General features: G+C 39.8%; 1 protein-coding gene across 1 annotated transcript in view; it reads right to left on the reverse strand.

The window, feature by feature from the left end:
* Window positions 1-2950: 2950 nt before the first annotated feature.
* The window catches only part of PCOLCE2 (procollagen C-endopeptidase enhancer 2), a 51750-nt gene continuing 39392 nt past the window's right edge, over window positions 2951-15308 (reverse strand). Inside the window, exons 7-9 of the mRNA XM_018555622.1 lie at window positions 7732-7815; window positions 5561-5728; window positions 2951-3521 (exon numbers count right to left, since the gene is read on the reverse strand). Coding sequence (XP_018411124.1) covers window positions 3391-3521; window positions 5561-5728; window positions 7732-7815 — 383 coding nt within the window. The 3' untranslated portion in view covers window positions 2951-3390. The remainder of the gene's footprint in view (window positions 3522-5560; window positions 5729-7731; window positions 7816-15308) is intronic.

Here is a 15308-nt window from a genome sequence, read left to right on the forward strand (position 1 = left end):
ATGGACAAATAAAATGCCCATGGCATCTTCCATGAGATGAAAATAAAACTTGTTCATATAGCCCAATGTGCACATTGACACAACAATCACCACGATCAGTCACACCAAAATTATTTATCTACTTGTTTGTGCATTTTAAATAATTGCTTGTTTGGCAAAAAAAAAAAACATACAGTTGCTAAGATGACATTAGATTCATAGCTTGCCTCATGAAAAGATCAGTATGATGGATAACCTCACTGGCCAATAGATTTCCTTCTGCAAAAACATATTGGGATTTTAGAAATGTACAGCTTTAGAGCAGAAGATACCAGTAAATACTTCATCTACGCTCCCTAAAATACAAACCCTGTGTACACATTTAAGAAAACTGCAATTTGTCTGATGGGACTGAGGAGAGAATTTTGTCTTTGCTGCTGTAACAGATTTCGCATGCGGAATGCCCACTTGCATATTTAAGCCATCACTTTATACTTATTCTTTGCAATATAAGAACATTCCAAGTGGATCCTTTTGAGGATAATTACAAAGTCCGGTTGAGTGATTTACCACTATTAGATATCCCAAGACCTGGATGACTTAAAACTTCATGGACATATGACAGCTCAATGTTCTCTAGTTATCAATGTTGGAACAGAACTGTAGGCTGTAGTTTCATGTAAAGATTTTTTGTTTTTTATAGTGTTCTCTGAACCTAAGGCTGTACTTAGCTGAGCTGTCAGGGATTTTCTGGATGCTCTAAGCTCTATTATTGTTGCTTTAGCCAATTTTTTTTGGTGTGTTCCAGAGGATTGAGCTAGGATTAATAAAAGTTTAAATTACAAATATTTATAAGGCTAGCCAGTCACTGTTGATGATTCCAGAGGGGTTGTGCTAGGTTACTAATAAATATTTTAAGTCTCTTTGGATTTTCAGGAATTCATAGTTAGTGTTTCCAGCAGACAGACACATGGGAACTGGACACTACAGCTCGTCTACCTTGTCCAGAAGCATTAGGTGGAGCAGACACAGGAACCTCTGCTATCGGGATATAAAAGTGGTTAAGTTGTGGATGTGGAGAATATAAGAATAAAGAAACTTTGTAAAGAAAGACAAATAAGTGATCTAATGTTTTGAGAGCTGTTTTGGCATTACTAAACTTCAAGTTCTTCCCTACAAGTTGTTCTGCAATTCAACTGTAAAACTCCAACAACCTAAAGTTATCAATTTTCCCGAAGTGGCCCTGTAACAACCAGAATTTCCTGGGAGCAATGTGCTAAAGAGTGCCTGTGATATACCATAACCTTTGCTGGGTTATTGTGGTGGGGGTCTGACTACATTTCTCAACATGAATAGCGGAAATGCCAGTGTTGGTGGTGCAAAGCTGCAACAGCTCTCAGTGTTAGGTCAGGTCAGTCCTCCTGCCGGTTTTCACTATGTAGCTAAATCTTAATTGGATTTACCTTATAATTAGGGGTGACTGAACTTCATGTTCTTCCCAACAAATTGTTCTCCAATTCAATTTTAAGAATGCAACAACCTAAAGTTTTTTGTATCAGTTTTCCAGAAGTGGCCCGGTGATGACCAGAATTTCATGGGAGTAATCTATGTGGGAGCAATTTGTTAAAGAGTGCCTGTGATATAGCATAACCATTGTTGGGTTTTGTGGTGGGATCTGACTATGTTTCTCAACATGAACATGAATAGCAGATGTGCCAGTGTTGGTGGTGCAATCCTGAGGACAACTCTCAGTGTTAAGTCAGGTCAGTCTTCCTCCTGGCTTTCACTTAGTAGCTAAATTCTATTTCTAAGCTGGTTTACCTTTCAAGTCTTAAAATGACAACCCAGTCAAAGATGACAACATTTAATGTAGGGCCCATCTGTCCATGATACATGTGTTGCAGTAATGTGCTTATTATCACGTGTTACCATACTGCTTGTTAATGTACAGCTATCTGTGTATTGCATTGCAGTGCCATTTATTTTGAATGAACCCCAATGCATCTACACAGGACACCACAAAGAACATGTGTTTTAGCGCACCACAATGCACTGATGTAAACCAAAAAGGTTTATGTCCATGAAATTGTCTGTTGTGCTGAGTTGGCAAAAATGAATGTGCTGCCTTACCACAATCCAAGTTAAGGCATGCATGGTAATGAGCGTGCAGTAATGTCCTGCAATCCATCACCACCATCTGAACATACTCAGAGGATATAGCCTACCTGCTGATTATATCTATATTTTTGCCCTGGTATTCATCCTAACCAGTTGACTTGCCCACTAACTAAATGGCTGTGCCTGCTGTATCCTTACCTTGTGGATGTCTAAATCTGGACCTGAAAACATAGGCTCTTTGTTCCCTACCTCTAAGAGCATCCTTCTGTAGTTTATCTACAGGGAAGATGTGCAGCGTAGAATAATGTGGCAGAATAAGGGGCAGTACACTATTAGGGTTGTAAAGTTCTTTTTAAATAAGGTTGCAGAGCGAATATTAAAAACACAGAAAATAGCGAAACTGTACTGTGCCCATGTAGGACAAAGCATCAATGTCAGTTAACCCTTTAATTTACCACAACACCCACTGCTTGTACCCCCCTTTGTTGTTCGATTTGCATCTGTACATAAAGAAAGTTCCAACATACAGAGGAAGGCCTCTCTCCTTCACACATGTTACAGCAATTCATCCTGACTAATGGTTGCTCAGGCACCCAGCACTGCACTGTAGGAAGAAGGATCAAGAGTTTACTGAAGTGCTTCCTCATACTTGGGTATTTCACTGGGATTCACCTATGTATTTTCCTTTCTTTATAGTGGGTGAAAGTAAAATAAGTTAAACTTTCTCACATTGCCAGAGCTGCAGTGTTTCCTAGATAGATATTTACTACTTTAATTAAGCTGTGATTAGCTGTATTATTGATTTAAGTGTATAAACTTTCATAATCATAAAAAAAATAGTGAATAGGTTTTATTAAGCATAGGTTGCACACAAAACGGCATTTAAAAAGACATATTTCACTGGAAAAAAAATCTCAGTCAAAAGAAGAAATAAGTATAAATATTGCACTTAAAAATGTTCATATGTTACAAGACCATATTATTAATTACTAAAAATATATTTCTCAAAGTTTTCAGAAATGTATAAATAAAACAATTTTAAAAGTAGTCAGAACCTAGAACAGTTCAGTTTATATCACTGGAATCTCTATGGGAGAAGCTTATATGACAGCACCCCCTAGTGGAGGTGCTAATAGGTACAATTGTAGGCGATGGCTGTCCAGTGCATCTGTCACTGTGCCTCAGGCTCAGCACAAGTCAGCTTTCTTGATGGATTGAACTGTGGGTACATAAAATCTCCCCCTTGAAACAGGGGAAACAGAACAGTCAATTTTCAAAAAACAGAACTGACGTCTAACATCTCTTATTTTTCAGTGTGTTCAGCAATTTTTGGTTCTTTGTCTTGAAGCTCATGATAAAGCTGTTGGGAAAGATCTTTGCTCTGCCTTCTTCATCTACTTGGCCCATGATAATATAATTCAAGCCTGTGGGGAGACAGCAGCACAAATTAAGACGCAATTAGATAACAAGAACACTGTGACATAAAATGTGGGACTACCACATTGCAATCATATGCACTTGCTCTCAAATCATACTTGAAGAGGATTAAAGCTCAACTCTGGGCTGATTTGTTTTGAAAAGTCTCCTTAGAGGTTTTAAAGAGAAAAAGTAATACTCTTGGGCTGCTATACTCACATTCAGTTTGAGCAGCCTCCAGCAGTACCTCTTCTTTGCACCTAGATGTCCTCAGTCTTATGGGTTGAATGATGCCCAGTGCCACTCAATCCAAAAAAGTTAGGAAAGACTGACAAGGCTATTCACAAAAGGGTGAAGAGTTTAAAGAAGACAGGAGAAGTGAACAATCTAGGACAACATAGATGAACTGGAAAGTGAGCTGAATTGGAGAATCTTTCCAAATCAGCTATGTTGTCCTAGATTGTTCACTTCTGCCTTCTCCAAACTCTACACACTTTTGTGCATAACCCTGTATGAGTGCTGGGCGTCATGGCCTTGCCCCCTACCCACAGCTCCCTGCACTCACAGATCATTGATGCATAGAACGGGGCTGATGTCATCACATTAGCACCGCTTTCTGCTTCATCCAGGACTGCCCTCTCCTGGGACAAAATCAAAGAAGAGGACCCTGTGTGTCACATGACTTGCAAGAAAATATCAGAAAAAAGAGCTTGTGGGGAGTGGCCCCGAAGTTGGGCTTTAATTATAGATTAGTGTTATGGGAGGGGGTGAGTGGGGTTAGTACCTTAGTTCTCCAGAACACCAGTTTGAACTATTCCCATGCCATGTGGCTTTTAACAGAAGAAGTTTTTTCTTTTTTAAGCACTTTCCCCACCATGGTGTATCGGGCTGACACCTAGTTAAATTAAACGGAATTACGTTGTGGTGGAAGCTGTAAGACAATTATCACTAGACATGTGCACCAGCAAAAAATTAGTTTAGTTTAGTTTCGTTTTGAAAAAAACCCAAAAACATTTGTTTAGTTTAGTTTAGTTTTGAAAAAAAAAATATTTGGTTAGTTTAGTTTCGTTTTTCGGGTCCGAAATTAAATTCGTTTCGGATGAAATTCGTTAGCGGTAGTCCTGCCGAAATTCGTTTATGAAAAAAACAAAAAAACTTTACTCTCCCATGGCTGGACTAGAACCAGCGAACTTCACAATGGCAATTAAGTACCTCTAACCACTTCACTATAGCCTCTGTACTTTAAGCATAGAAGCATTTGATATATATGACTGCAATATGTAGCAGTTGACAGCTGAGGATGTCAAATGGGCGGAGCGAGCCGTGGCGTCATGGCTCGCTCCGCCCATCTGTTGACTTTCAAACTGAATGTCATTTTTGTTAGTTTTCGTCAGATTCGGGTGGTCGTCTGCGGCGGGGCTTTTTTTATGTCGGCGGGTCGGCGGGGGTGCTGCATCCTGATCCTGACTCTGGATTACATCGATGGAGGCATTTTTTTCTTCATTTTTTTATTAAAGGAATAGTCAAAAATTGACTGTTTGTTTTTTTTTCAATTAAAGGATTTTGTCAAAAGTCTGGACTTTTTACTAACTATTTGAATTAACCCTTTAGTGAAGATGCACTGCCCAGAGACCCATGCCCTTTTTTTTACTAAAGCTTGCAAATTGCCTTTGAAAAAAAGCAGAAAAAAATTAGCCCCCATAGACATCAGTTGGCTTCAGTGCTATGTTTGGGCTTACCAGGTTCATGGTTCCCCCAACCCACCTGCGAAGCCAACTTTCACTCATTGCTGTTATTACTGGAGCTCCTTAGGAGATGAAACCATCAGTTAAAAAAAAACAAAAAACTGTATACCTATAAATTAATGAGTTTGTGTAAAATTCTATTCCGAGCAACAAAATGGCTAACTCGTATGTTTATAAGTGCTATGGACACTTTACAAAACATGCTGCCTGAAATAGGAGATTAGAACAAAGCATTTCCTCTGTCCTGCTGGGTTACGTTTATTTGTATAAATAAATATTTAACATTGCATTGTGTTACTGACCTCTTCTGATGAGTGGACAATGTTTGCACACCACAATGATCTTGACACTCATTGATTTGCCAGCCTGCTGGATGGCCAGTGTCCCCTCTTTGTAAACATTGATAATGGACACTGTTGCGTGTACACTTCCTCCTTTGCTTACTGTTGTTATAACCGTGCCAGTGATCACTGGAAGAGCAAAATAAAAGATTTATATCAAGCTTTGTACAGTCATTGCATGTTCGTAATATATTATATAATGCTGGGAGGCTGGAGTGGGATACTATATTCCCCAACATTATTTACGTTATCAGCAAAGGACATTCAGCATACATTCACATCTTGTTAGTACCTGCATGGATAACATCCAGAAAGAATGACAAATCCAAATCAATGATAACCACAAATGCTTGTGGACATGGTTATTATTCAGTATTCCTGCATATCATCTGGATGTTGTGCAGAGTGTGAAACAACCACAAAGTTTAAAGTGTATATATAGCCCAAACTTTTTCTAGTTTTGGATGAAGTCGAGAAGAGGTAAATCCTCTGACCGTTTTTTTTTTCTGTCTATGTACCAGTGGGGAAATTTCACTTCACTTGTCCTAGAGATGCAGCAGGAAGTTAGAGTAAAGCTCCAAAAGTGATGGGTTTTCTTAACCCTTCTTGGGTTAGGCTTAGTTTCAATCTCATGTGCCCTCCAGACCTGGCAATCTGATGAGTCAGACAGGAGCACCAGACAGGACAGGACTGTGCAGTGCAGCAAAGCTATGTAAATCGCAGGCCTGGATGGACAGATATACAAATCCATCAGCAAGTACTACATCTCCCATATATGTATTTATGTATTTATTTTATCTATTTAGCTGTTTGCTTGGAGTAGTACTTGAACTTTCTGTGAAAGGACTATAATTGTGAACCTTTTAATCATTGGACTGGGCAGTTTTTTGGAAATACCAGACCTCCTGAAACAAAACCTGCAGGGAGCACCTCAATGCAAGGGCTTTCATAAATGTGTGGTGTTGATGGATCCAGGAATGTCTGAGACTTTTTGAACCACCAGAGGAACTTATTATTTACACTGTATAACTTGAATTTCACCTTCCAATTTCTGACAAATTGGATTGGAAGGCAGGAATGTACAATAATAAATAACATAAAGTTGAATTTATCACGTATTTAGCCCTTTATGCTGGTGTGAACTCTCAAAGTATTGATGGTACCCCATAGACAATGTGCAGGTTGTGTTGGTTGTCCTGGTGGAGCTGTAGATTAATATACTTTACATCTAGGGAATGTGGTTCAGCTTATTAAATGAGATGTGAATGTACAATAAAATCTATCAGTCGGCCTTGTCTACATTTTCCACACAGTGATGTAATAAAATTGAACATCTCCCAGTACAAGTCCCATGCCTCTACAAGTATGAGGGAGCAGTGAAAGCAGTAAGTACCTAGTAGAATATGTACAATTTGCTGTTGTGTCTGATAACATAAAATTTTCTGAAACGTGGACATTAGTGGTCTCCTCATTAGGAACTACATGTAAAATGTCCTGTTGTGTTACCTGGCAGCAGACATAATGCACATAAATACAAAGTGACAATATTTTTAACTAGCATGCACTACTGTCTGCAATCTGACTTATGATCAAGAACCCTTGAAACTGTTGTCTGCACCTATTAACAAATGTGGTATTTTTGGATTGCAAAACTATTTGCAAAGTAACGTGTTTTGTTAATTCAGTGATTATTACACAATGACACTAACTTTAGCTTACATTAATATAGAATAAAGTTAATTTTAACATTGTGTCACATTGAAATTGAATTATAACAGAGTATGGATTTGGGCCTCAAGGTGACAAAACTGTCCTTGTCAACCAAGAATACACAGACAGTGTTCCAGCAACACAACGTTCTCAATAAAGACCTTTATATAGTAACAGTTCCCCTTCTGTCTGGCCATTTGTGTTTACTCTGTTTGCCTGGGACAGATGTTTACGCTTTTCTTTTTTAAATGTCTCAAGGAATCCTTTGACACTAATGCAAGACACAGGCGGGGCAACCCGAGTATTGATGCCAAACCTTAGCTACATTTCTTCGCCATTTCCCAACATTCATGCACACTCTCTCACTGTGACTCAAGTCACTGATTAAGGAGTAAAAGCCAGCTAATTCCTTTTTCCCTTACCAAAATTACTTGAACAGTAATTGCTCTCCAGGGATCCAGTCCTTTTGCATTTTTGTTGGCAGAGTGCAACTGTTGGTTTTAGACCTAGATAAAAAAAATATACAATAATTAAAAATATTCCAGTTAATCAATAAAAACAATAGGTGATACATACTGTAGATATATATATCAAGGTGACATGAAGCTGAAATAAAATAATAGTAATAACATGGTTCTGTAAATAATGTAAGATTCCAACCCTTATATTTGCCATACACAGCAAATTTCTCACTGAGAACAATAGGCGGTGAGAGCTCTTCCGTATTTGCCTCTGACTGCCCCCATTTCAGGCTCAGGAACTTTGAAAGGCTATTTTCCATAGAGGAAAGGGAATGAATGCTAACATAGCACAATTCTCTTTGTGATAATATGCTGCTGTCTTGCTACCCCAGTCGACTGGCTAGACTTAGTTTCACCCCTCACCACTAAAGAGCAGCACATTATGTACTCCAAACTCCTGTCCCCAATACACTATACTGTACATTAAATACTCCTATGCCCTTGCACTCTATACCCCTGGTGTTCATCTCGTGGCTACTTACTGTACACAAGCCTAACCCCATACTGCTCATTTATGTCTAGGGCTCCCCGTGTAAAGGATTTTACTTACCTGATCCCCACTCCTGCAGGCTCCTAAACTGGTGCCCACAGCTTCTTCCCCCCCTCTGCTCCAGCTGTTGGGGGTCTACTGACATCATCACGTATATTCCAGGGTCCATAGGCCTGCCTTATACGTAAGGATGGGGACATTCAACAGCTGGAGCGGAGAGAGCTAAACAGCAGGGAAGTGGGGAACTGGTAAGCAAACCTGCTTTACACAATCCCCTAGACATTAACAAGCAGTTTATCTTTGCAGTGCGGGGGTAGCCCCATTGCAAGGGGATGTTTATTGCTTCCCCAGAGATAGGCTTTAAGGAATCATACATCACATGTAATAATATTACAATTACAGCACAATCAAATGCAGATTAGTCAAAAAGCAGTACTTCACACTTAGTTCTTTATCCAAAGGACCACAGTGCATCATGCAGACAATGTCATCTGTTCCTGGCCATTACAGGTACAACCTACATATTCTGAGCTGGCCCTGTTGCTACATCACCCACAGCTGTAATATATTTGAGTTTAAACCTGCAGCACTGTAGAAAAATCTCATGACAGTTACAGCCAACCCACTATTTGCAGAATTTGGAAGTCACATTCCCCTGGCTTGGGCTTATAGGCCGTTAACCTGGTAACAGGCTAAGAGTTAATGTTACTTAGACAGTAGCAGCTAGAAATGTACTAAGCAGACACATTATTGGGTATGATTTATCACCCAGAGAGCACAATACTTTCCATATTACATCACTGCTAAAGACTAGTAAAGCAGAATGGCTCATTCAATACTGTGACATTACAGACTGAAACAGAATACAGGCATATTGCATAAGCAAATACAGTAATCATGTTCAGGCATCAGCAAGTGGCAAACCTAAAACTGAACATACAAATGCAAAAAAAAAGAAAGGCATACTTAATAAAAAAAATACACTTCAAAGTAATGGTAGAACTGAAAGAACCTGCAGTGAAATGGCTCACATACTGTATGGCATTTTTCAAAAAGTATTTGTAATTAGTTTAGGAATCAAGTCATGTTACAATTCAGTAAAATGTATTCAACGATGGTCATATTCCCACTGGAATTACTTATTCTCAGCCATCAAACACATGCCCTACAAGTATCAATCTGATTGCTGGCTCTGGAGAATTCACTCTCCAGTCCTTAATAAGAAGATACTGTTACAAAAGACTCAGTTATTTTTCTCAGGTGCTGACTCGTATTTGCAATATCCCATGGCAACCAATCATAACCCATCTTGTACTGTCTGACTTAAAGTGACATTAAACCCTCAGAGCACTGCACCTAAAGTATACCTAAAGTGACACCAAAGTTTGTGAATGGCACTGAAACTGAATAACAGTCACCTCATGGTGCCTTCACACCACCTTAGCTTATTTGTACTGGAAATATCAACTAACTCTCCTGGTTAAGAACTTAGCCCCACTACTGATGATAATGGTGGTGTCCTCAATGGTGACTAGTACAGAACACGAGGCGGGAGCACACATGGCCAGGCTCTTAGCCAGGAAAGCTGATCGGTGACATACAACAACATACACCATGTTATCCAATAGCTAAATAACTTTTATGTTACAAACTTTGGTGGCACTTCACATGCACTTTAATTGCAGTGACCCATAACAACCAATCAGTAACTCTGTTAGACAAGTACAAGGTGGAGCCTGATTAGTTGATATGGGTGACTGCAATTAAAGGTCCTTTATAGTGGTCTTTTTCTTTCTTTTTTCTTTCTTTCTTGACCAATAAAAATGCCATACTGAATATGAATATGGTGTATTATTTTATCCAACCAACAGATGGAGCTTAAGGCTAATTTTTTACATCCTGTTGAAAATAGCCTGCTGTCGACACAGTTCAGTAGCCCAAGCTGTAAATTTACACAGATACAAATGAATGTTTGTGTTATGAGGGCTCGTTCGCAAAATGTCCATTGGGCTGCCTTGATCTGCATAGTCAGGTTTTGATGGCTGTCCATGTCCTTCTTGGCGAGATTCAGCCTCTCTCTTTGTCCTGGTGGTCATTGTCACAGAGAGAGTTATCATAAATGTAAAGTTTTACAGTTGTCTCCAGAACAGGAGATGAGAGAAAATCTTCCAATGGAGACACCTGTTTGGATGGCAACTGTCTAAGAGGGTAATTTGTTTCACTTTGTGGGGATTTCTTCTAATTTCCTATTGTGTCTACGGAAAAGGAAGTAATGGGAAATTTCCCCAAGGGGGCACAGAAAGCAAAAGAACCTGGCAAGGTTTTTAACGTTTCCCTACTCTTTCTGAAACCCGAAAAATAAAAGATTTGGCAACACATTTACTCTAAAGTTTAAACTATATAAATACAGCACAACAGAAAAACAGTATTTACAATGTTAAATAGTCAACATTTTCTCATGAATACCTAACACTCACATCCATTCATGCTTATATGAGTACATCACTGAATTGCATATGGTGCTCATTCATAACTCTTTAGTGAACTCTGTTTAAAAAATAAACATTCTTAAAAATAATGACATAAATAAATCCATGGCATAAATAAAAATATGTCATCTTTTTTGTGTCGTGTTTTGCAATTTCCATAAAACACACACCGACTCTATTGAAATACAAACAAAAGAATTCTTCTTGAATAAAGGCCATTAAAGAAATAACGTTGGACAAAATGGATAACAGTTAGGACAGGGAGGGTAAAAGGGGCCACTTGGAGCCAATATTTCGTACATAGAGGCCTAATCCAACAAATATTTCAATAATAAACCAAAACTGGCTTTATAGCACAAGAAAATGATAGAGAAAAGGCCCCAAAACAATGGCCTGGTGAATATGATAAACACTTTCAAAGCTTAATGGGGCGCTACCTCTATGCTTTCTGGAGAATTGTGTCAATTCAGCTGCTGAGACATCAGAGAGATCGTGCTTATATTGTAGATCCACCTACTGGCTGCAAGTAATGAATTATTTTGTGTTATATTTATATATTCATATATTTGTATATTCATGTAATATATCTTTTTAACCTGAATAAAAAAAACTAATACAAACATTAAATTCTATTTTTAGTGCTGGGAATAGTACATTTATTAAAAACACTATCACAGTATTTTTAGTGTTGGAAATACTACATTTTATATAAACACTATAGGTTGTTCTTGAAAGACTCCAGTGTACACCTCAAATAAGGAAATGCTAGCATATCTGACAAATAAAATAACTGTAAAAAAAAACCTACGCAGTGGTCTAAAGAAATTTAGTAGAAAGGGGGTAAGATATCTCAAATCAGTGTTATTTAGAGGACACAGTTCTACTGTATTTCTGGCGGCACTAGATCACATAGCAAGAAGGTGGATCATTATTGTGATAGTGCCATGTGCTAAGAGTGAACTTTGTATGAACTCTGTTTCCCTAAAGCTATCTTAAATCAAGGAATTGAGTTAGCTTTCTCCAGAATACCCTCCATTCAAAGGATGAAGTAAAAAGATAATTTAAGCCAATAAAACATACTGTATATCTAAAGAAAACCTGTAATAAGATGAATGCATAGGTTGCCTTGCTGACCTCTTTCTGAAAATGCTAGCTAACCTGCTATCAAGTCTTTTACCAATCCCGAAAGGTGTGCTAACTTCTCTTTTTCTTTACTTGCTATTTTCAAGTCAGTGAAAACCGTAGCTCCTAAAACAGTCAGGCAACTAGCAATTTCAAAAGAAGATCAGCAATTGTAGTCCATCTATTTCTCTTATTACAGCTGTTCTTTAAAGAGACCCAAAAATGCAGCTAAAAGCATAGAAAGCCCAAGTATGTTAAATGCTTACTTGCAGCGCTTTTCCATAAACTATTTTTTTATTGACTTGCAATGTGCCTCTGAACTTGCTATGGAAACTGATGCTCCATAAAGAGTAATTTCCCTAGCATAGCCCCCCCTCCATCCTTGCAAGTCATAGCCCTCTCCTCTTCTGGTAGTGTCTAATTACCAACTGTGCTGGGCAAGCTTTTCCCTTCCCAACATAAACTGTAGCTGCTGGGGAAGGAGTGAAGGGGAGTTCTATGGAGAGTCACTTGACAGCTCTCAGTCTGCTTGGGCTGCTGATATCACTTCCAAGATGGCGGCACCCAACAGCAGTCTCAGGGCTTTTGGAAGTGTACACAAGGGAGGATTTTACAGGTAAATAACATGCAAAACATTTTAAAACAGTAATAAACTGCTGATTTTGGTGCCCCTAGAAGGTGTTTGCCATCATGTGCTAGTATGCATATTAGTACATTATGGCCGAACCTTGCAGACAATCTCCTCCAGAGCTAAGATATCAGTGCTCTCTTCTGCTACTGGCGCTTTCATCTTCTGCCGTTCTTTTTCCAGGTTCATTGTTCATTGTTTTCGGCCTCTTGATTGGCCAGGATGATGTAACTCCCACACATGTGTATGAAAGTTATGTTATTTCAGCACAGGACCTTGCTAAGCCTGTGCACTGTGATGCGCATGTACGACTCAGTGCAAACAAATGCTGACAGACAAGGAGGCAACAATTATGACAGAAGACACATACAGAGTCTCGTCTGTCATAAAAACTCTACCTGTTAGCACTTTTAAAAGTTTTTTATGCACATAAAATCTAACGAGAAATACAAAAAAAATGGTATGATGACAGGGTCTCTTTAAGTAGGTATTAATAAACATATTCTAATAATACTCCTACTAATCTTCTGATGGGGAGAGTGGTGTAGAGTACCCCACACAAAAAAAAATATTTTTTTTCCTGTAATACGTGACTAAGTTTACAAAATACTATTTAAGCTGCAAAAAAAGGCAAACATATCTGCTAATATTGCATCCAAAAGACAAATCAATAGTGCAAAACAAAGAACAGATGATCCAGTAGAAGTAGAGCCCACACAACAGTCTATAACATTGTTACTACAGGATGAAGGTCTTCAGGACAAATACACCATTAAAACATGGCACAACATTATACCCACCAACTGTTAGCAGTCGTGCTACTATTACATATCTGTAAACTTAACTTAAACTTTTGTGACTCCCTCAATATGTCGTACATTGGTGAATTACTCTGTAATGCTCATGTTTATATGCGTGATGTTGTCTTTTGGACTTAATGTGAAAACACAATAATTTTGTTATAAAAGAACCATGACACAACAATTTCCACTGATGATGAGGTACATGGTCTAGAGCAGTGCTTCTTAAAGTGTGGGTCGCGACCCCATATGGGGTCCCGCAAGTGAACAGGGGGGGTCGAGATCTGAGTCCCCGGCCATGCCCGCCATCACCGCTGGGGGGGAGAGAAGAGGAGAGAGACACTGACCGATGCTGGAGGGAGGGATGAGAAGAGGAGAGAGACACCAACCGACGCAGGGGGGGAGACATTGACTGACGCTAGGGGAGGGGGGAGACACCGACCGACGTTGGGGGAAAGAGAAGACACCGACCAACGTTGGGGGGAAAGACACCGTCCGACGCTGGGATCCCTTAAAAATTTCCTCGGCCAAAAAGGGGTCACGAGTGGAGAAAGTTTAAGAAGGCCTAGTCTAGAGCAGTGGTTCTCAACCTTTCTAGGGCTGGGACCCCTTGGTAACATTTGCCAGGTTGTGGTGACCCCCAATGGTAAAATTTAGGAATGCACCAATACTAGTATCTGTGTGGGCTCTCAGGTGGCCATTGTGGGCTCATGTGAGCTCAATGGGGCTCTCTCGCGGTCAATTGGGCTCTCTCGCGGTCAATGGGGCTCTCTGGTGGCCAGTGTGGGCTCTGTGTTGGTCATTGCGGGCTCTGTGGTGGCCAGTGGGGCTCTTTGGTGGTCAAGCCGGCATTCAACTCCGCCCACTCCCCTCTCTTTGATCCTCCTCGGCTGCCGGTGCTGCAGCGCCATCTAGCGGCGCGGCCAGAGAACTGACACTGTTGCTCTAGGAGGTGGCTGAGGAGCATCTCACCTAGCGCAGCACAAAGCATGTGGTGACCCCCTCAACAGTGGGTTGTGACCCACTTTTGGGTCACAACCCACATGTTGAGAACCACTGGTCTAGAGTATTCAAGCCAAAACCTAGCACAGGCTCCTACACAGTGGTCCGAAGCTTTAATGGAAAATCTGTGACACAAGCATGATTAGAAGTCGTTTATGAGGAATATCCTACATATCTTTTATGGTTAAAAGAGGGTTTTGCCATATGATGTTGCCATTTGTAGTCATTACTGGCTCACAAAGTCTGTAGCCATAATGCTGTCCGCTGAGAATCAACTCCACTCTCAAAACACACTCCTAGTGTTTTCTCTTGCCTCGGCTGAGCAGATTAAACATACTCTTTTTTTCATTCAGGGTTTCATGGAACATATAGCTCCTCAAGTGGATGCTAAGGGTCCCTTCAGTAGTAGCACAATTTGCTTCCCGGCAGTGCCCACAGAATCAGGCAATTATTCCAGAGTCTGTGAAAAAGGACCAGTGTAGCTTCTCCGGAAAGAAACTGCTCACCCCAATGATCATGTTAGCTGGCTATAAGGGGGGGGGGGGGCGTTTGCCTTTTTGCCGGGTAAAAAGGGGGGGGGGGGGATTCTTTCCACTGACCACCAATTTAAGGAGCATTCTTCGCACTATCCCCCAAAGTATAGAGGCACTACACTGACCACCAAAGTAAGGACCATTCTTTCCATAACCACACATGTAAGGGACCCTTTTTTTATTGACCAGCAATGTGTTGTCACCAATGTAATGTGAGCTACAGATATTGTCATTTTAAGGGGTTACCTGAAGAGACCTGAACATCATTTTAAGGGTTCCTCTATGGCAAAAATGTTGAGAGAGACTGCTCTAGAGACTCTCTTCAGGTTGGCAAAACACTAGCAGAACACAGAGCCTTTTGTAAAAGAAAAGAACACTAATTACAAAACAATACTAGGATATTGTAATATATAT

The sequence above is a fragment of the Nanorana parkeri genome, unplaced genomic scaffold (genome assembly GCF_000935625.1).
Source record: "Nanorana parkeri isolate BGI_ZX_2015 unplaced genomic scaffold, ASM93562v1 scaffold205, whole genome shotgun sequence".
In the NCBI taxonomy this organism is placed as follows: domain Eukaryota; kingdom Metazoa; phylum Chordata; class Amphibia; order Anura; family Dicroglossidae; genus Nanorana; species Nanorana parkeri.